The 23,516-nt window shown below is 38.8% G+C and overlaps 1 protein-coding gene across 1 annotated transcript in view; it reads right to left on the bottom strand.

Annotated features, from left to right (window-relative positions):
* The window catches only part of ABCB4 (ATP binding cassette subfamily B member 4), a 72,136-nt gene that overhangs the window by 9,670 nt on the left and 38,950 nt on the right, over nt 1–23,516 (bottom strand). Inside the window, 10 exon segments of the mRNA XM_017851673.1 lie at nt 2,178–2,318; nt 3,911–4,011; nt 7,625–7,828; nt 8,862–8,945; nt 10,304–10,381; nt 12,431–12,535; nt 14,206–14,352; nt 17,281–17,329; nt 17,331–17,449; nt 21,914–22,075. Of these exon segments, the coding sequence (XP_017707162.1) occupies nt 2,178–2,318; nt 3,911–4,011; nt 7,625–7,828; nt 8,862–8,945; nt 10,304–10,381; nt 12,431–12,535; nt 14,206–14,352; nt 17,281–17,329; nt 17,331–17,449; nt 21,914–22,075 (1,190 nt within the window).

The following is a 23,516-nucleotide window of genomic DNA, read 5'->3' as shown; positions in this document are numbered from 1 at the left end:
GGTTATACTCTTTTTAGAGTTGAGGGAATTGAAGCTCAAAGTGTGTAAGGGCCTTGATCAGTTCCAAGTAAGCTTTTTCTAATAAAGCTCAGGCCCTGACTGACTTCCAGTTTGTGGTTTCTTCTATACTACCACACAAATGATAATCATCATCACTGTAAATAATTTTTGTTAGGGAAAATAAGCCTTTACTAGAAATAGCTTTTTGTTTACAATTAAATTAACTATGCTATCAGTTATTATGCTTAGTACCTGGGTTTGATGACCACCAAGCCCCCACGACATGAGTTTGCCTGTATTAACAAACCTGCATATGTACCCCTGAACCTAAAATAAAAGTTAAAATAACTATTGACAGCACTCTGGAAAAAAAAGGTTACCTTAAACTAAAGTTCTATTTTCTAATTATATGCTCTTTAAAGGATGGATATTGATTATGACAACTTTTAGGAAGGGCTAAAGATCCTGAGATCTACAACTTCACAAAATATTTACTTTTGATACTAGCACTATCCCAGAGAAAGAAGTGGGAATTCTCTAGTAATAATAGAGAACTTTAAGTTTTCACCTCCCAAACTTCTCAAGCTAAGACATTAAAATGGGTTTTAGTGCCTAGGGGCTGGGATGAGAGGTATAGTAAGGCTTTCCTTTAAATATGATGAAAAGGTTAGTCGCCAAAAACTAAGTTTTAAAATAGTGATGAACAACCCACATGTGGCTGCATAGCTTCCCTGTACTGCCTGTTATTTCGTTTTAGCATGAAAGAGTAAAAAGCTGTCTTCTAGGTTTCCATAATTTAACATTTCAATGATTTTAAAAAAGAAAGGAAGCAGGATTAATGTAACTTTCCAACGGTTTTCACTTTCAGAAACGTTCTCAATATTTTTAATACAATAGTTGTACTCTAAGTTGTAATCCCCAGCTGCTAGTTCCATTTGTCCCCCAAAATCACTCCTCACTTTTTACCCATCTCTACCTTCTATCTCCCTACTCCATGTCTGGGGATTCCAACTGTCATGAACGGAATCAAAAGGTTTTCTGGTCCTCTGGTTTCACAGGGTTTGGCCAATGGAAGGCACAGCAGAGGATAGGGAGGCTGGAAGAGAGTGAGGCCAGGGGATGTGTTTCTTTGGCTTCTTTCCTGTCAGATTGCTTGTGCAGTTGCTGTCCCTCCATCAAAGACCACAGAGAGCACCTATGCTGAGTTCTGGCAATCTTTCCCTCCTCTTGCCTTTAGGCTTAGGGTGGTAGCAGTTTCTAGCTGGGTATTGCTGGGGTGTTAACTTCCTTCTTGGGTACTGCTTACCTTAACACTTCCCAGGCCTTCGTAAATAGACCCTTTAGCAAACTCATCACTTAACCCATTTGCTGTGCCATTTGTTTCCTGCTGGGATCCTGATACAAAGATTATACAGATACATTTTTTCATGGTAATTTTAATTTTGGATGAAAAAAAAAAAAATACCAGCTCTTACACACTTTTGCTTTTTTGTCTTGACCCTGTTTCAAAAATGGCCGTTCACCACTGCTTTAAAATCATCCCACCACAGCAGAAACATACTAAATGATGTTAAAAAGAGTGGCTTCCCTCTTTCAAGCCTAGATTGCAACCTAATGGAATGTACTGAGCACATTATGAAAAGAAGGCATCAAACAGACCAGTAGTTTGCCTTGGAAACCAAGGAAAAAGGAGAAGCTGAGAGGCAAATGTTGGCAGGGCCATCTCATCTCAGGCCTGGTTCAGGAGAGAGTGCCTTTGCCAGACTTCCATCAAGTATTCCCATCTCGTTTTCCAGGCCATGTTTTGGTTGTAGATAATAGTAAGCTATATAACCCTGTTTTGAGTCCATGGTCACCAGCAACTTTCTAATTATGTTTTTTTCTGCCTATATTCCATAATGAGAAAATTTGCATCATCCTGACCAGGGTTATATGTGCAACTAAAACTGTGCTTTCTGATCATTTTCATAAGCTTAATTGTAGTCCACAAAATGAAACTGCACTTGGAGTATTAACAAGATCAGATCTCTGTGCCTGCCAGGATGGAAACTGTGGTAAATTTAAATTCCTGACCTCATCTTTGGACACAGGAGTCATTTTTTTCCTACTCTAAACTTTTGCATAAACCTACTAAAACCTTATCATAGAATAATCTTAATATTTTTAAAACTACTTACAGAATAACATCTCTGAAGCGCATATGTCCATTCACAATGAGATACGCACCAAATCGAAAACAACCGGCGTAGGAAAAATACATAAATGCTTGTGAGATACTAAAAGTAATTCCATAGATGTGTGCCTTCTGCACAGAATTCCTGAAAAGCAAATCAGTATACTCGTAACCATCTCTTCAGCCTCCCTTAGCACTGTGTAGTGGAAAGTGCACGGCTTCTAAGTCTGGCCGACTGGATTTAAGTTCCACCTCCAGTTATATTAGTTTGGGTAAACGATAACTTCTCTAAACATTTATACAATGGAAATAATCACTGTAATGCAGAATTGTTTTGACAATTAAAAGCCATATAAATGTCTAGCTCAGTGCCTAGTTCATAGTGGTTCCTCAAATGATAACTGTTATTACATATTAATATCTGATGACTCCAATGTTCAACTCCTATTATGTAAGCATAGCTGTTGTTTCAAAAATGCCTAAAACGTCAGGATCTGAATTTAAGTTTGAATTATCTGAATGTGATTTACTACTGTTATGTTGTTTCCTGTAACTAGTTGTACTCTGTTAGGTTAAAATTCATGTTTCAGATTCACAAAAGTTGAGTCCCTGAAGTTTACATAGATATACACCAGAAGTCCTTTCCCAAGCTAGATCCTGCCAGCCCCTGTATATAATTTATTTTGTACAGTTTCTAATTTGACCTCATGCTATACTTTATTGGCTTCTGAATCCTCCAAAAGAACTATAATTGAGTTACTCTCAAATATGAGGGCATTTTGGCAAAAGGAAAATTCAAAGTGTCACTAATTTGGATGGTTTCACTTACGTGCTGTGAACATGGTGTTACAAAACTTAACTGAGCAATTTGTGATGCTATTGAATCTTTAAATTATAACCAAGTTCATAATTAGCTTCAGCTTTCTATTCTTCCTTAACCCTCCTTGAAGTTCAAAATAGGTTATCATTAATGGTGCATACATGTTTATATATCCAACATGAAATGGACACAAAGATGTAGCTGCATGTTCTTTAGTGTCATATGAAGTGTGCATAACTGAGGAGATGGCATAAATTCAGACTTTTGAAGATATCTGTTCAAATTTGCAAGTGTTCAGAACTACTGTTCCAGTCTGCAAAACTGTAATCTAAGTTGTGTTCAACTTTGTTTGTGTTAAAACATACTCATTTACAAAATCAGGCTGCGGTGGAAATGAGTGGCAAATGGTGCCATTAGGAGTTTCTTGAATTGCTCAACTATAAACCACTGAAATAGGCTGTGTTTCTTTATCTTCAGAGTAGGCTGGATCTGGTCCTCATTCAGAGAACAAATGAAATACTTTCCTCTGGAACATACCCAATAGCAAGTCTCACTTTTGGTTCAGTCTACACACTGCAAAGGAAGAGTTGAGCAATTCCTTAAAGGAATGTTTGTCCTAAGTCACCCAGATAGGTTATTTCTGTTGCCTGCACTGATGACCAAAGACTGTGCAATTCTCCATATCTTTTACCTCTTGGAGACCTATTCTTATTGTTGGCATAAGATGTAAAAAATATAATTCTGTGTCCTAGTCACATCAAAAAGTTACTTATTTTCAGTGATAGAATTATTGAAAAAAGGTCACCCTTATAGTCATATCATTGTTTGGAGCAGCAGAGCTTTTATTATCTTTTCAGGATAATAATTCAGCCTTAGGAAAGCACTAGGTTCTTGGCAGGAATCATATGGTTCATTACCTGTAAGGTCCGTACAATTTTTCAGCATACATTGATTCAAATTTTCTTTCCTGGGTCAAAGACACAACTGTCCTAATATTTTCTATTGCCTCTGTTGCAATCTGTAACACAGAATAGACCTTCATTAAAAGTGGTGTTTTTACTTCTGAAATAATGAAAAGCCCTAGGGCTCTGTCAAAAGCACCCTGAAGGTTATTTTGATAGGCTTTAATTTCCTTTACATTAAAAACAAAAGGTATAATATGTTCAAGACTAGCTTTATGACAAAACTGGTACTTCTGGCTCTGCTAAGTATGGTAGGCAAGTCTTTTTTTTTTTGAGACGGAGTCTCGCTGTCACCCAGGCTGGAGTACAGTGGCCGGATCTCAGGGTAGGCAAGTCTTTGTATGCCCAGGAAGGCTGATCAGCTTAGGGCAAGAACTGTGACCTGGGAACCAAGGGTATGGTTCTATTCCCAGCCTGCCACCAGACAGTTACATGACTGGCCTTAGTCACAACCCCTTTGTGGCCTGACTTTCTTCGCAGGGCAGAGTCCTAGAAGAAAGGATTAGGCTGTGATTTCTAAGGGCCAATTATTTCCTCCCTGAGTATAACTTCTTATGATAGCTGTCCACTCACAATGGGAAGGAGATCCCAATTATAAACAACATGAGCATGCTTTAAATCCGTGATTAAATCAGAGGCAGACATCTGACTAATCTGGGTCAATCAGATTTGGTTTCCTGGTCCTGGATACAAGTTTGAACTGTGAGGCCCTGTGGCTTCAGAGGCTGATGTGACATTGGGTATGTGTAAGAAGCTGGTCTGAATATATAACATCTGAGGAATGGAATAGGTATATAGGAAGACTCAGATATTAGAGCCTGTGGCTCTAAGAGCCAGTTAAACACAAACTGCCTGTATTTCCTGTACTTCGAAGTGTACTTACATCAAATCGCTTTTACCCAAACCAGCCAGAGAAGTTTTCTGATTCTTATAGCCAAACGACCCTTGACAAATGTTCATTGTCTGTGACTTAGCTATTTAGTCTAAATCATAGTTCTGTAGTTGAGTCATCTAAACCATCAGCACACAGAGCATAAGATCTTAATTTTAGGCTTTTAACAGCTTTAAGAGTTTTTTACCTCAGTTCTTAGCTTCTGTAATGAGCTAAAAGGAAGATATTTGATGCTTGAGACTGAATAACCACAGATTTTTCATTTGTAATAAAGATCTAACAGATAGCTATTACGAGAATAGAGAAAAATTACTGAGCTTTTACTATGTCCAAGTATTACCTCATTCACCGATATGATCTCATTTAGTGTCACAACCCTGAAAGGTAAATAGTATTCCTATTTACACAGATGAGAGAACCGAGGCACAGAGAAGTTAACTGAATTGCCTTAAGTTCTAAAGTTAGTAAGTAGCAAAGCAAGAATTCCAACCCAGGCTATCTGATGCGGAGTCCACGTTCCTAAGCCATTATGCTATTCTGCTACCCCTGCTGTGTAATTTACACAAGGAGAAACCAGTAATGACTTGACACTTCTCTTGACATTCTAGTCATGGGCCAACTGCTTTGCGGGTTAGCTCAGGCACAGAGGGCCCTTAATCTCAGTGACCAGACAGGGCCTGGATCAAGACGGTTATGAGGCAGTCTTCCCTTCCCACTCCCTGCCCAGCAACCAACACCCTCACTACCAAGCCCTTTTTGGAATATTGGGATGGGAATACTTCAAACTCTGTTGTCCTTTAACAATGATGAAACTGTACCCAGGTAAATGAGAGCATTTCTTTTTAAATAAACAGTGATTTAGGGTTTTTCTAGAACCTTCTTTCCGACTCTCACTCTCAATCAAGTGCTGACTGAGTAAACAATATTGAACTGTGATTGAACTGCTGATACTAACATTTAAACATTTTTAAATCTTTCGTATTTTTAAAAGCCCTAGTAGGTCAAAGTAGCTACTAAAAATATTAAACTGGCCAGTCTGAGTTATTCAATCTCTGATCCCTAGAATAACAGGGTTTTAGCTGGAAGGAACTTGGGACAGTATCTGGTACAATTTCTCATTTTACTAAAGTGGAACGTGAGGACCAGAGAAGTTGGGCATCTTCTCCAGCCTCACACGCTGTGAGTAGCAAGACCAAGACTAATAACGCAAGATTTTGTTTTGTTTCAATACTGCTCAATTCTACCTGCTCTACTCTTGACAAAATTCTAACAATTAATGGAGTTAAGACTATTAACTAGATTCAAGATGTTTTCTATCATGTTAACTTGTCTAAGAAAAGTTTATTTTCATTCCATCCAACTGACCATTCTCCCATATGAAATGTGGAAAGAAGCAGGATTGAGGGGAGGAAACAGAGCTACACAGTGTTTCTTCAGCAGTTAGTTGAGACACTCAGAAGTAAAGGAAATGGTGCCCTAAGGTACCCACAGTCAGCAGCCAAGAGAATCTTCAAGAACTCTGGACACCCAGGGGTTCCCAACTCCTGGGAACCACATATTATCCTAGCAAGCTCCAAGTCCTGGAGAGGATGCAGGATGAAAATGAGGAGAGTCCATTCTGATGGAAATCTGGAGATACTATTATACCTAACACTGCACACAGCAGCAGTTGACGCCGGTTACAAGAGGACAGGAAAGGATTTCACCAGACATAACTGATTTAGTGGAAACACGGTTGGTCCAAATGTTAATCTTCCCCCTTAATATGGCACCTCTGAAGCTAGTCACTCACCCAGTCTCTGACGCCTTCTTCCCTATGGAGATACTGTCTGTTCCATTTCTCATAACTAGTGAAGGTCAGTTGCAGTAATGTTCATAAAAGGGCTTTGTAAAGTGCAATGCTATAAAAACTATATTACAATTTATATTTATCATCTGCTTCACTTCCTCATGTTTCAATAAAGGATAATAATTACATAAATCAGACTAAAATGTTCATGGGTATAATCTACATTTGAACATTTAAGTGCATGTACATGTAAATAAAATGTTTATGTGTAGATTTAGACACACTTAAACACATATAAAGAGACCATATAGTAGAGATAAGAACTTTGAAACTAGACCTGAACTTAAATCCCAGCCAAATCTCTAACTTCTGTTTGAATCTCAGGTTCTGCATTTCTGAGATTGGGATAACAATAGTGCCTGCCTTATAGGATTATTGTGAAGATGTAATAAATTGGTGCATATAAATACGTAGCACAATAACTGGCACATAGTAAGGCTCAAGTAAATGTTAAGCCCAATTGCCATTATAGTGAGAACCACAAAATTGAGGCATTACTGCCATCTGGTGGCTGCCACCTTAATTATAGAAATCACAGCCAAGAAGAAGAGGATCTCTTAAATACCAGCACATGTCTGACCCTGAACAATTCACTTACAGTCTTCTGCATGAAGGTTTCTGAAACAGGGATGACACTTGTCCAAACAGTAGCATTGGGATATGAAGTAAAATGAAATGCACTTTGAATATTCAGAAGTTCTTTATCATAACTATGTTAACTGCTTTCTATAAGCTGAAAGTTTTATGTTAATCACCTTATATTTAAGTTCTAGACATTAATACAGTAAAATATTTCATACACAATTGACAATTATTAGTTGTAGTGAGCACATTTAATTATTAAAGCCTGCATATCATGATAAATAATTCAAATAAAACACATGTCTAAAAACAACACTTACACTAATTGAAACCTTATTTGACCTACCTTTCCAGCAGCTTCCAGTTCTTTTTTATCTCTTTTGGCATTTCCAGCCAACAATTTCATTTCAACAATTCCTGATACAGCAATAATTGGAACAACTGCTAATAGCAATAGGGTTAACTGCCAACCGTAGATAAATGATATGATAATACCAGTTCCAAGGTTAGCTATATTCTGTGCAATTAAAGCCAACCTAGTTCCTGTGGCCTGGAAGAGAAAAAGCACAGAGAAACTGTAGTTTTAAGCTCCAATGCATGCGCTCCAGCCTTAGCCTCTTGGTCAGAATGATGAGTGGGTTCTGTGCCTGAGCTACATTGGCTTACTTTCATTACAATAAACCCACGACACCTGTGCTTAACTCATGAGGCTCTGCAGACTTTTCTTCATTGTGCCTTTACACTCTCATTCCTCTCTTGCCCACCCGAACCAACATTCTAGAACCAAGTAATCAATTTCTCCGCTTTGTGGATGGGCACTGGGGGTGCATGTATTTTTTCATAGATGCAATGTTCAAAGAGGAAACTAACTCCAATGTACCTGGGTAATTTTAAAGACCATTTGCTTCAAAAGTTTAAAAGGGAAATTTACACACTCCCAGAGACCATCTTTTGCTACAAAGGGTACGTGTCCTAAGAGACAATCCACCACAAAGCACATATAAGGATGAATTAGTGTTGTACTGCTCACTGCTCAGAAAACAAAGGTGGCTGTAGCGACATTACAGTCGGCTCTCTGCATCCATTCCTCCTTCTCCTGTTGTGGGGAAGCAGTGAGCAGCAAAGTAATCCACCTCAGCTACAGGGGTGGGGATGTATGCCACACAGAACACTGCTGTCCCCTGGAGACAGCTAGTGGTTCAGGGTGGGGCATGTGACCCAAATTAGCCCAAATTAGATTTCAGCAAAGGGTTTTGTTTGGGGGTTGAGGTAAAGGTGTGTGCTCTCTTTCACTGGATGGGAAATAAGGAAGCTTGTAGTTCTAATTACTATTAGCAGCCATCCTGTGACTGCAGGGAATCAGCCTTGGGATAAAGCCAAAGCCAGTGATGGGAACCTGGATTCTGGATTAAATCTGGAGGGGCAGTGGGTCAACCAACGCTGAAGTTTAATCTTCTGCTTATTGTTTTGATTTGAGCTTTCTGCTATTTCTAGCTAGAAGCATCTTAACAAGTGTGGGTATGCTATATGCTTATCTAAAACCATGTTTGTAAAAAAATACAAGTAGAGTGCAGTCTACATACTCCTTGGACTTGGGCAGCATCCGTGGCAAGTCTTGTAGAAAGTGCACCAGTACTGTTTTTATGGTCATCAAACCAGCTCATGTCCTATGGCATAAAATATACCTTTATATTAGTTCAAAATTAAAACAAGCAAAGAAAACCAGACAAAGCCTCCCAAAGCTCCAAGGCTGAGGAAATTTAGAGAATACCTCAAATGCAGTGTAGAGTCCCTGGCCTTGCTCTGAGCACAATCCCCCAGAATCTGGCAGAACCCAGCTTCCTGACTGCTCTGTGGTAGCAGGGAGAGCATCTCTGGTCTAGGGGAGCAGGGCTCACCCAGATGGCTGCCATGATTTTTGCCAGCTTCGCCCAAGGCTGGGAGGCTGGTGGGCATTCCATTCACCCAACCATCATGTCTTTCACTATGGACACTTCTGCCCTGATATGGTGTTGTCTCTCATAAAGGGTGGTGGAGCTGTCTTGGACATGTTGTTCTGATAGATTCTAGGCAGGAGAAAATAAGCCCTGGTTTCTCACCAAGCTTTTGTTTGAAATTAAAAAAAAAAAAAAAAAAAAAACACTGATTAAAAGTGTGTCTTATATCTAGTTAGCCACAGGTGAAAAAAGAAGCATGTCTGAGACTTGATTTTAATTGTAAGCTACTCATCCATGGCATCTTTTACCTTCACATAATTTTTCCTGCATAGCAAGAGTTTAGGAGATACTGAAATAGGATTTGTAAACAGATTTAATTAGAATATACTCCCTACTATGTGCCCATTTGTGAACAGAAATGTAATCAGTTCCTGTCAATTGAATGGATAATATTCTGGCCCTCTCTTAGGCATTTTCTATAAAAATAGATAATTCATGTTTGCACATTTTCCTATGTCATGCACTAGAATGTGAACTTACCAGGAGAGTAAATAATGGATTGTGCAGTACTAGCCACCAGCACACTGTCTGGTACATGATAAGTAATGTTTGAATAAACCAACACATGAATTAATGTGAAGATAGACCTCAAATAAGAAATAAACAAAACAATTATTAACATTTGAGAATACCTACAGTTAGTATGGTAGATTATGGTACATGAGATTAAATGCTACCAACTAGCTTTTCTTGGTTTAAAGACATCCTGGAGTCTCAATGGACTCACCAGGGCCTGCACAGGATCCAGAAAAGAGATACAGGTCTTTGAAATGATAGTGTCTACATGGAGAGAGATATTTACAGAATAAGCCAAAGCTACCCAAACAAAGCCTATTTCTGTGAAAAAAAAAATCATGAGAGGTCTTTAGCTCTTGAAGGACCAGGACAATTTGTAGGACTCTGCCCCATCCTTGCATGAATACCATGGGGGGAAAACATGCCTATCAACATAGCAATAAGAACAGTAAGAAACTTAATACGGAAGAAATGTGAAAACCCAGAAGGCATTCTCCAGCGCACACTCCTACCTGTCTTAGCATTGCTTTAAAAGCCATTGACCGTAGTCTCCTGGTGAGGATCTCGCCAGCTTTCCCAAACGTGAAACCCTGGTTGAGAAAAAAGGCTATGGTCTCTTTTGATCTTTATGTATGTAATTGCACCAGACCAATCCTGTTCAACTTTTATGTAGCAAAGTTATGAGCTGTTTTACAGTTGCCACAGACCCTCAAGTCATGTTAATAACCTGAGCAACCCCAGATGAATCAAACATGCAGCCATAGCGGGAACCTAAGTGCTCCGAACCAAGAATCAGGGACTGAATGAAGAAGCAGACACCACAGTGCAGGATGCAGGATTCGATCAGATCGAGCTCTGACATCACCCCATGGCAGGATCCAGTCAGATAGTGCTTCCTGGCATCACCTCATTGCAAGATCCAATCAGATCACATTTCATTACAATATGCTTATAAAACCTGACCCAGCCTCCAGCTTGGGGAGACACTGCTTTGGGAACTATGCCCTGTGAGCTCCTCACTTGTGACAAGTTATAAAATTCCTTTGCTAAATCCTCCTTGATGTGGTCATTGGATTGAAACCCACGAAGTGACCAAACCCACTTCCTGTGTGGGTAACAGTGCCTAGTATTCTGACACAGGTGCATATATTCACATTGATTTTACATTATTTGTATGTTAATCATCTATTTAAATAACAAAAGTCCAGGACCAAATACGAATTCAAAGCTCCCATGTGAAATTCATGTACTGCAAAATCATTAGTATACATTAGAATCAAAGGCCAAAAATCTTAAAGGTGTCCAGTACTGGCTTCTAAACCATTCTAAATAAGTTTATTTTTCAAAACTTTGAAGGGCAACATCTCAGTGACAAAGATACTGTGTTTAACTGCAACATTCAGTGTGTTCCTACTACTTCCAATAAAGCAGTTAAATACAGAAGTAACAAAGTCCTACACAGGAATTCATTTTGGCTCGTGCAGTGTAGAGGAAGGATGTCCTTAGAAACAAGATCCAAATGAGTCTGCTGGTTCCTGGTCACTGCTCCACCTGCACTCAAATTGGGGAACAATCAGGGTACTCTTCCTTCTCCAGCCTCTTTGGGACAATTTCCTTCTAATTACCACATCCAAACTGGAGAGGAGTCCAGATGTCCAGAAGTGGGTTTACTTCTGGGATGTGTGAGTCTCCAGCCACACTGTGAGTGTTGGGGTAGCCGTGCCGAGGGCACATTGGGGAGTGCACATCAGAACTGTTTACTAAGCCGGGGGATGGGTGATCAGTGCACCTGGTGAATAGGCCCCAGGTGTTCCTTGTCCAGGACCAGACTGCCCTCCCCCTCCATTTGCTGGCAGATTGCTACAGGCAATACAGTTCTATGCATCAGCCCACTGTTCCTGCAGCCCCTGAAATACATTTTTCTAGCTGCACTGCCTAGCATCCCACGGATTGGGGCTGGATCAGATCATTGAGTTATGTCTAGTAGGGCAATGATTTCTAAATAAAAAGCCTGGTTTATTTTTGCCATTGGTTCAACAATAATAAAAGAGAAGCATGCTGGCACGACTAGGAAACACTATTTTGCTGACTGGATTGTATTAGATTTGAAAGGCCTATGTGGTGCCCACTGGGTTAAAGAGACAAAAGAAATTAGAGAGAAGTCTAACTAGGTATAAAAGTACAATTAGAGAGTTTGACTAGTTTATTTTGGCCAGGTCTACAATATTAGAATGCAAAATATTGTGTTCTTTCAAATAGTTCATCAATTAAGTAGGAAAAGATCAGAGAATTTACTTGTTATTCTATAGAGTAACAACAGGAAAGAGAATGCTATTGGACTGTACTTTCCCAGTTCACAACCTGTTGAATTTAAGTTACTCTTATGTTCTGCAGTAAACTGAGGTCTCTTGTTCCTTGGTAATGAATGTTTGCTAAGGGCAAACTCGTAATCTAATATAATTTAGGACACAAGGAAGTCACAGTTCCCCCTGATAAGGAGTCTACCCTCCAGCAGAGCCTTATGCCAATCGTGTCTGCAATTTATTTCACTGTAAGAATTTGGAGGCTCCATTAGGTTTAATTTAACTTCTCTAATTAAATTATAAACTTGATGAGAACGGCAAATCATGGGTACCTACCTGAAAGAAGAAAGTAAAAAAAGAAATAATTCCCAGACATAAGAAAAGCAAAGAGAACATGTTGCACTTCTGCTGCTTCACTGCATCATCGCCTGGTCCAAAAATCTACAAAAGAATATTTAAAATGCCCACTTGGATTACATGATTGATCCTTGTTCATTCCTCCCATAAATAGTGGCTTGACTGTCACATGTTTAAAACTAGGCTTCAAATATGTAGGGTTTTGGTAATTGTGGTAAAATATACATAACACAAAATTCACCATTTTAACCATTTTTAAGTGTATAATTCAGTGGCATTAAGTTTAGTCACATTGTTGTGCAACTTTCACCACTATCCATCTACAGAACTTTTCACCTTCCCAAACTTCCCAAACTTGATACTATTACAATGACTTCCCATTCCCTCCCTCCTCCCAGTTTCTGGTAATCTCTATTCTACTTTCTGACTGCATGGTTATTAACATAGGTTGACATACTGCAATATGGACTGTGAGTGGCTTCACATTTTAGCATTTGTTCCTCTTCCTATATGTCCCCTTTTCCCTCTGATTCCTCCCTGCCCCAGCCCTCCACTTCTCATTCCATCAGGCTTCTACCCAGAGGGTCCTCTCCTGAGCATTCTATCTGAAACAGCACCCCCAGCTAACCCCTCTCTATTACCCTACCCATCTTTTAAAACACTTGTTATCCCTCAACACGTTACATGTTTGTGGGATTATTTGTTTGTCTGTTGCGTATCTTCCCCAACAGAAACCATGCTGTTTGAGGACATGACTTGGTTTATTTGTGTACCACTGTATCTCCAGTGCCTGGAGAAGCACTAGGCACATAGATGCCCCAAAATATATAGTCTACATTGCCTTGAATTGCAAGAGAGCCAGAACTTGCTTTGTTTTGAAACTTTAAAAGATGTGGGGGAGGATCCTTTCTAATTTATTTATTTTTTGGCTTGTGGTCTTAATTGTGGATCAATGTCCAACATCACAAAATAATAAACTCATAACATGATGGAGAATTATTTGTCCTCAACAACAAAGTCTCTCCAATAATGTTAGAGGTTGACTAAAATTGTAGAATACAAACTCTGGATTTCATGGAATTGATGGAGGCTTTATATCTGTGATAACTTCCTTTAAATATCCCCCAATTAATTGAATGATTGACTAGTATGTTTTCGTTCTTAGTCTCGGACTCCCCAAGCCTTGGAAGGATTGCTAAAATGGGGTGGCTATTGCTTTTTGAATACTTACTACAAGGCACACACTCTTAAATGCTTTCCAGATAGTTACCTATATAATCTCTTCTCAGCCATGTTATGAGGTAGATTTATTGTATAGATGAAGAAACTGAGGTACCGAGAGCTATTGAGTGGTGAGGCCAGTCTATACCCAATGCCTGGACTCTTATTAAACTCTATGACTTTAACCCCTCCCTGCTCCACTCTCTCTCCACCTCACTGTGCGACGTGTACCAGCTTCTCTACACAAACAGATTGGGGATCATTGTCTGACACCAGTTTCACCAAATGAAGACAGCTCATTAGAATGCCTTCTTCACTGATTTTACATTTTATAATTTCATTAATATCATAACTTAGAGTGATTCAAAGGCTACTTATCTTTTCCCTCACAGCTTTTCTCAAAAGGGATTTAAGGACTTTGGCTTAGTTTAAGGCTGCTTAATCCCAGAATGGAGCCAGTTAGTGAGGTTGGGAGAAGCAGCAGCTGATGTACTGATTTAATTCAGGCTGTTATGGGATGTTTGCAAACTTACCTCTATGATCTCTGAGAATATGACTGAAAATGCCGGCTGAAGCCCCCCATTGGCAATGGCACATACTGTTCCCACGACGAAGTAGGGCCATTCTGTTTTATTCAGTTTCAGGACCTTCAGAAAAGATACTGGTGGCACGTTTGCTTCCTAGAACATATAAACATCAGGGCAAACTGGTGATGACACAACAGTTACCACAGTCTGTAGACATAGAAAAGGCATGGCCATTGCCCTCAAGGGACTTGCAAACTAGGTGCAGAGAATGACAAGCAAACTACTAGAGAGTAGGACAGTATATTATAACATGTTAACAACGTTTACTGATTACACATCATAAACTGAGTATAGGTTGTTCGGCCAAGAAGCAACCTTCATGGTGTGCTTAGCCCGTCCCTATTCTGGCCTCAGCAGACTGTGANCACAGTCTGTAGACATAGAAAAGGCATGGCCATTGCCCTCAAGGGACTTGCAAACTAGGTGCAGAGAATGACAAGCAAACTACTAGAGAGTAGGACAGTATATTATAACATGTTAACAACGTTTACTGATTACACATCATAAACTGAGTATAGGTTGTTCGGCCAAGAAGCAACCTTCATGGTGTGCTTAGCCCGTCCCTATTCTGGCCTCAGCAGACTGTGAGGTAGTAGGGTCTGGGCACAAACACCTTGGCATCCAGCTCTGGAGTCACACAACACTGTGTTGGTGTGACAGTCATGGCTGGGCCACATGAGCTGAGCTGCAGTTTTCTCATATATTATGATACAGTACTGCCTCTCTAACAGGGATGATATCAGGGTCAAATGAGACAATACACCTGAGTAGATGGATAAACATCTTTGCAAATGTAGGAAACCATTACTAACTGGAGAACATGGGCTTGGCCTCCTCACCCCAAAACCTTGCCTTTTCTGTGTCATATTTCCAACTCACAAAACCAAATTAATTACATTCCTTTTCTCTTATCACACTTTTCCCTGTGCAGAGTTCTCTTATTTCATAGCTTAGCTTGTTTGTGATTTTTTTGTTTACATATCTCCATTTCTAGTATGTAACTTTTTTTTAAAGGTAAATATTATATCTTTATATTCCTAGAAAGTATCCAATTCCTGGCACATATAAGATTCTCAGCAAATGTTTAATTAAATGTCCGACCAAGCATGCAGGATTTAGGTCTCATAAAGAATGTTCTGATGATAGAAGCAGTTTAACATTAAACTTGAGACATAGGTGACTATGGAATCCCAAAAGCTTGAGGTCGCTGAGAAAGGTTATATTTATATCTATAAAAAACAGAGAATATTGAAGTAGGTTCTATTCAGCCTTCTTCTTACAAATTACCCATTTTTTCTGTATTTCAGGGTTTTTTTTTTTTTCCTCTCTAGTTAACATTATCTTTAAGTCCCTATCTCCAGCATAATGAATGAATCTTTTTCTTGAATTACTGCTCTTCAGCACACAAACAGGTCTACTCAGGTCCCTCTAATCAGACTTAATCTCTCCCTCTCCTTTGACATGTTGTTTTCTCCCTACAGTGGTACTTGGGACAATGTTGTTGATTGCAGCATTTCCTGCCGCCCCCTCTTCTCTGTGCATTTCTTCAAGAGACGTGCTCCTGTGAAATACTGGACTTTAAAGAGATAGCAAAATAACTCTCAAAATAAATGAGGAAATGAAAAGTGGATAATTCCATAGCCAAAAGAGGAGAAATTGCTTATCTTACTTATAATAATGAAGCTCCAAAATGGTACAATTGTTATTCTTCTTTCTAGAAATATACCAAGATTAAGACCTCTAAGAGAGGCCTTGTAATTTCTGCAGTAATAGCCTACACAGATAAAAACAGATGCACTGAATTCTTGGTAGAATTAGTTTTCTCAGGCCAATACAAGAGTAAAAATAAACTCAGCCTTCGTCAATAAACAACATCAAAATAGATCAAAACTATTTCTTGAAATAAGGAAATTTTTTTTGGAATGGATTCCCTCTCTATAATAAAATTATTTGTTCCAGCCTGGGCAACATGGTAAAACCTCATCTCTATAAAAAGCACAAAAAAATTAACCAGGTGTGGTGGTACACACCTGTAGTCCCGGCTACTCAGGAGGCTGAAGTGGGACAATCAGTTGACCCCAGGAAGTGGAGGTTGCAGTGAGCTGCGATTGTACCACTGTGCTTCAGCCTGGGCAACACAGCAAGACCCTGTCTCAAAAAATAACATTAAAAATAAATAAATAAATAAAATTGTTAACTGGAATTAATAATCTCCTAAATCCAACGTTGCTATTTCTCACCATTCTCCTCTTTTTCTAAGTAAGATAATTCCAATCTAGAGTGTCAATGCATACAGCAAAAAAAAAGAAAAAAATTGAATTTTCCATACTCATGCTAAGTATGGCCATGTGATTGAATTATGACCAATGACTTATAAGTAATAGTATTATATGGGAATTCTGGAAAACCTCTTTGTTTCTTCCTGTTGCTTGGACCACAGATGTGATAGGTAGGGCTTCAGGAGCCACCTTAGATCATAAGTGATCCTGAGGATGGAAACCTGATGCCAGGGTAGTGCAGATAAAGATGAAGGGAGCTTGTGTCTATGGGGACTGTGGAGCTACCAGTTTAGCCCTGAGTTTTTCACCTCTAAGATTTTGGTATGTGAAACAGAAATAAAAGCTCTTAATTTGCTTAAACAGATGCTATTCTGGGTTTCCTAATAAAGATAATCAAATGTAATCCTACCCAATAGAGTATGCAAATATCAGGGCCTCTCGTTTTGGACCAGTCTTATTATCTCTGGACCTCAAAGATGAATATCAAATTCAATTTTAATATTAAGCCTCTCAGCACAAAGACTACATTTCTGGATTTTTCTTCCCTTGAAAATCCATTTATAATTGGAACTGATTTCAATTCATTGTCAAATACATTTAAAATTTGAATTTTTTTTTCTTTACAAAGAGTATGGCTCATAGTAGCAGTCATCTGTGCCTGAAAATATTTGCAAGGCTAAGAATTTCAACAATTGTAGCAAAACTACAAAGAAAAGACTTAATTTAAGTGAAAACAACTTACAAGTCCATCGATTTCCACATCAAGGCTATTCTGACACATTTGTGAATTTTAAGGTTTTCTGAGTAGAATGCCTAAATAGGCGAGATTTCCAGCCATTTGGGGCCATTCCAGTGGCAGCCTTTTCATCATTTAGTTCAAATTCTTCTGACTGGATCTGGCTTCCTGATGTCTGAAAGAATATCAAGACATTAAAGTGTGTGTGTGTGTGTGTGTGTGTGTGTGTGTGTGTGTGTCCAAATGGACGTAACCTCTAAGTTTAGAATCATAAAGCAATTTGGAATATTACATGTATCAAGCTTTTCAGATTTCCTAACTGCTTCTCAATCAAGGATAGCTAAAAACCTATAAAGAACTATAGAAAAGTTAAATTCAATTTGACAATAAGAAAATTGGAGTATAAGAGTATTTTCTAAAAAGTTAAAGACACATTTTCATAATCCAGAAGGTATACAGGAATTTACTCAATATGCAGTAATCCAGGGAACAAGTCATGGCCACCAAGAAAGGGAAGAAGAGTACATGGAAACACTACTAAGGGTTTGTTTTTAAATCTACAAACAAGGAAAGCTGAATCAAAGAGCCTGATCACTACCCACGGGAGGTAAAACTGTCTTCCTTGACTGGCTGAGTATGGTCATCTTCCTTCCTCATAGTCCTGCTCTGACGCACACCTTGACCCATGTGACCCAACATGCAGGCTCAGCATCATTGCTGACTGTGAGATCAATTCTCTTTTTAATGGGAATGGGGATGGAGAGTGGTGATCTAAGGACTTCTAGTTCACTGCCTAGTAAGGGTGAGGGAACATCAAGCCCTGCTGGAGTTGGACTTTGGTCTGCTTCCCTATTTGCTTCATCTATGTCCAACTACACATCTTAATGGTTGGTTCAGGGTCTTAGTCCTTGTAGTAGTGTCTTGTTCTTGCTCCTCCCTTCAAGTCCTGCCCTGAACCCAATCTTCTGGCTAGTGCCTTACTGTACCTACAATAGCCAATTATGATCTCTTAGCAGTTGCTCATTCAACATCTGACAGAACACTGCTCATGTGCTTATATATTGCCTTGAACCACATTGCAATGATATGTTCTGCTTGGTGAACTTCCTTATTTGCTCATTACTGAATCAATTTTATACCATCTCTCAACAAAAACCAACCTAGGCTACAGACTTTGTAACTTATCCCTTGCATTCTCACTGCCATCTGTTCCCACACTGCTACCAGATTTATTTTCCTAAAGGGCAGCTCAAAATCATCCCCAGCTTCCCAGTACCTGCCCAAGCCTGTATCCCCAAAAATCTAGCTCATGGCAAGTCAAACCGGACCACCTCTCATGAATACCTCCCCGGAACTTTTCCTCTTTCTGTAATCTCATCTATGCTATCAAGAGGTCCATCTCAACGGAGAGTTCTTCCAATAAGCCCATTCAGATTTTAGCTTCCTTCTATGACCAAATGAACATCACCTGTCTCTTTCATAATATTTTTTCTGTGCCTTACCTAAAACACTCACTTGGTGTTGGGTGCTTCAGCTGAAAGTCATCAAGCTCCAAGCCAAGATAGCCACTTTTCCACCAGGTGTTAAAAAGTATCTATTTAAAACCAGTAGCCCTCATTTCTTCCACCCAGATATACTTCAGATGTCTCAAAGATTTAATTGTAAAAAGCAGAACAGTAAATTCTGAAAGGAAATGGGGTGAATATCCTTTCAAAGAACAACCTCAAATCCTGACGACATGGAGGAAAAAACTGACAACCTAATTACATACAATTTTAAAGCTTCTTTATGGTAGCCAAATACAACAAAGTGAAATGGAAAGGAACAAAGCAGGAAAAAAAAATCTCTCCAATACATGCAAGAGAAGAGTGTATTTCCTTTTATGTAAAGAGTTCTTACAAATCAATAAGAATATTAGGAACAACACAACAGAAAAATGTCCTAATACAGGAACAAATACTTTCACAGAGGAAGAAAAATATAAATGGCCAATAAAAATGTGAAAATAAGCTCAATATTATAAATAGTTAAATTTGAAGGTACTGTTTAACTCTTTAAACTGGCAAAGATGAAACATAAATACGAAATGGCTATCAGTGGCTATTTGTAGGGATTTGGCTTATGATGACTTTCAAGTGTCTAAAATGTACGTTTGGATTTTTTAAAAATGCTTGATTTTTTTAAAAGAATGGATTACTTTATAATCAGAAAAAAATTAAGATACACTTAAGAGAAACAACGAAGAGCCAACAGTCTACCTAATGGAAAAGCAGGGATACTTCTTAGAAACAACACCAAAACAAGGTTGAATGAAAACCAGGTTGGTCTTTGAGACTTGAGAAAAGAGTACTGCATTAGCTTGAGCATCTGCTGACTCTCAGGCTCACAATGGGTCTTTCCCTCATCTCTCCAGTCTTACCAAGTAAGTGGGAGGGCAAAACTCAAATCAGAAATGTGAAATTTGGGGGTACCCAGGTGGAACCATTCAAAGGGGCTGAGAATCACAGAATGCCAGAGCTGGTAGAAATATCAGAGGTCATCTTACTTCAAGCTCATGCTCATTTAGCAAGTGAGGATACCAAAACCCAATTTGGTTAAATGACTTGCTCAAAGCTGTTGCCTAGTTGGTGACAGATTTCTATCATGCCAGACCACTCATTGTTCAGTCTTCAAATGTACAACTTTTCCTAAGAAAGTAAGCTTGGGAATATGATATAGAAAGGTGAAAGCTGTCTGTATCTCTTTAGCAGTCTCCCAATCCAAGTCCTGATGGAAGCAGAGGTCATTCTTACGGAGCTTATCGCAATAGGACAGCCAAGTGGTTATCTCACTTGAGGATTCAACATGTCATTAGGGGCAAAATCACAGACCCTTGGTAACCATTCATGAAATGAAAACTAAAATGGATTTAAAGTAACATTTTATGCATTCCTAACTAGTGAAATGACAAACATCCTTTATGGTGGCTAGACCATATGGTAGCATTCAGCAAAGACACTGTGATTGATTCCCTCCTACTGGAGAACACACTCTGGCAAATGCAAGCCTGAGTTATAAAACTTTTCGTCATTTCATTTGGTATTTTCATTTGGGGGAATTTGCAAGTTTTAGTAACCATCATTTATCACCATCTAATTTTTTTTTTTAAAAAAAGAAAAACAGCTTTTTTGAAATATAATTAGCATATCACAAAATTCACCCCTTTAAACATTTCAGTGGTTTTTTTTTTTTTTTTTGGTACACAAATATTCAGATGTTTATTTTATAAACTTATAGCAACCTCTCATGGTAGGTTTGGTATTCCAAATGTAGAAACAAAGGCTCAGAAGAGTTAAGTTACTTGTCAGAAAACAAGGCAAAATTTTGACAACCTTTTTTGATCTACTTGTGCTCACAATGGCAATATTTAGAATAGAGAAATACTGGAAACAGACCAAATATCTAACTTTAGAAAAATGACTAATTTCACACATTAATAAAATGAACTTCTGAGCACCCATTAAAATAATAGTATGTGGATGACATATATCTGAAATGTTAAGACAAAAGAACAAAACTATGTGTGTACATACTAATTACAGTTGTATCAAAGCAAATGTATATAGAATTTGTTCATAGAATAAAATATTTTTAGGCTATTTATTCTGCAATGTTGCTCAAGTGACTGAGTATAATAACACGTCTTAATAAGAAGAAAAACTAATAGTTATCAATATAACCTGTTTTAGGAACTAGAGTGAATGAATGCTCTTTTATTTCTTTCTTTCTTTTTTCTCTGAGATGGAGTCTCGCTCTGTCACCCAGGATGGAGTGCAGTGGTGTGGTCTCAGCTCATTGCAATCTCCACCTCCCGGATTCAAGTGATTCTCCTGCCTCAGCCTCCCAAGTACCTGGGACTACAGGCGTACACCACCATGCCCAGCTAATTTTTGTATTTTTAGTAGAGACAGGGTTTCACAATGTTGGCCAGGTTCGTCTCGAACTCCTGACCTCAGGTGATCTGCCCACCTCGGCCTCCCAAAGTGCTGGGATTACAGGCATGAGCCACTGCACCCAGCCTGCTCTTTCCTTTTAAAAGACAAACTATTCATTTCCTAGAGCCATGAATCTTGATGATGGTCTTATTAGGATCATCTGGGAAACAATTTTAGCTCACATGAGACCTCCCTCAACCACTAGAGATCCTGGCTCGTTAAAAGGAACCCTACAGCAGTGTTCTGGAAAAGGCTGTCACTTGTCAACGATTTCCCTAAAATGTCTCTGGTAACATCTCTAGCATTCCATATAACTCACAGCCAGGACTCCTCGGACAAATGAGAAACACTTCTCTCATCCTCTGACTCCCAAAACTCTGATCATTCCATTATGGTAGAAAGGACCTTTTAGTTTGACCATATTCCCCAGGTAATTAGGAATCTCTGTCCTAAGGAATATATCCATGATGTTTTTGGCCCTTTCCCCTATTTTCTCACCTGCCACCTCTTTACAGATTCTGATTTAAAGTCTCAGATACACACTTTTAGGCATCTCGTTGAAGTTTCTTCTTGCTCAGTATAGCAATCACTGGATCATATTTTAATTAGTAAAGAACACTATGTTGAGGAGCAAATAGCAGAAAAAATTCCCGAAAAGCAAGTACCTGCATGTTGACAAGTTTGAAGTACACCCCTTCCTTCTTCATCAGTTCGCTGTGGCTTCCTTGCTCCACAATTACTCCATCCTCAAACCCAGCAATGACATCTGCATTTCGGACTGTAGACAGTCGGTGTGCTATCACAATGGTGGTCCGGCCTTCTCTGGCCTAAAAGAACAAAAATGTAATGCATCAGGGTTACAGTATTGGCACACTATCAATTAACATGCACAGTTAAGCACTTGGATGAATGCTGTTTGTAGATGATTAGAGAGTAGTTTATACTCCAGATCTTTGTGTGATTATGGCAAAGGCATCACTCTTGATGAAAAATTCAAGTCAGACTTGAGTTTGGGACCAGACAAGTGGCTAACCCCTTCAGTAGCAGGATGGATGATTTCTCCAGAAACCTATGGTAGTGTCAGTGTTTACTTAAGAAAAACAAGGGTTTGATCCTTCTTCAGTGTTTTCACACTTGTCTGAGAAGCCCTAGCTCTAAGTTATATGGAATGCTAGAGACATTACCAGAAATATTTTAGGGAAGTTGTTGCCAAGTGACAGCCTTTTCCAGAGCACTGCTATAGGGTCCCTTTTTAAGAGCCTGATCGTAACTGATTCTGATGAACTGAAAGCAGGCAGTTTAGGTGAAAACTTGGGATCTTGGGATGTACCTTGGGATCAGGACTGTTAAAATTATGGTTCAAAACCATCCAAAGCATAATCTCTGGAGTAAGGCAAGTAACTTTGCTCTTTAACAAGTGCGCTGGGTGATTTTTATGCATGCTAAAATCTACAAATCACCTGTCTATCTAGTTTAGTGGCCTCATATGTTTGCTTGGTGAATTTATAAATGGGCATTTAAATCCTGGATAATGCCCATAAGAGTACTGATATTATGTCATTAATAATAGCTACTCTTTCTGACACTCATTAGCCCTTTTACCCAATAGCTTAAGATCACTCCTACTCTGAGATAATCAAACCACATCATTAGGATGGTTATTAGAGAATAGCCTAATTCACCTAAGTGGTTAACATATAAATTAAAAATGAGAGGCTAGATTCGTAATAAGCAAAAAGTGGAAACAATCCAAATATTCATCAATTAGCAAACATAAAAAAATGTGGTATATCCATACAATGGAATGTTGTTAGGCCATAAAATAGAATGCATTTTGATTCACATCACGACATAGATTAACTTTGAAAACATTGTGCTAAGTGAAAGAAGCCAGTCACAAAAGATGACACATGGTATGATGTTATTTATATGAGATATCTAAGAATAGGCAAATTCATAGAGACAGAAGATAGATTCATGGTTGCCAAGGGCTAGAGTGAGGGTGGAATGCAGAGTGACTGGTTTCTTAATGAGGTGGTGAAAATGTTCTGGAATTCGATAGCAGTGATGGTTGCACAACCTTGTGAATATTCTAAAAACCCTGGAATTGTATATTCTTAAAGGGTGAGTTTTATGGCATGTGATTTGTATCTCAATTTTTTAAAAAATAGCCATGAAAATTCTGAAAAAGAAGTCAATGAGAGGAATAATGAGAAGGAAATATCTCGAACAGATATTAGTACATGAAAAGTTACAGCAATTAAAATA

This window comes from Rhinopithecus bieti, unplaced genomic scaffold (assembly GCF_001698545.2).
Source record: "Rhinopithecus bieti isolate Rb0 unplaced genomic scaffold, ASM169854v2 scaffold_1558, whole genome shotgun sequence".
NCBI classification, from domain to species: domain Eukaryota; kingdom Metazoa; phylum Chordata; class Mammalia; order Primates; family Cercopithecidae; genus Rhinopithecus; species Rhinopithecus bieti.
This window is presented reverse-complemented; position numbering and strand designations above follow the sequence as displayed.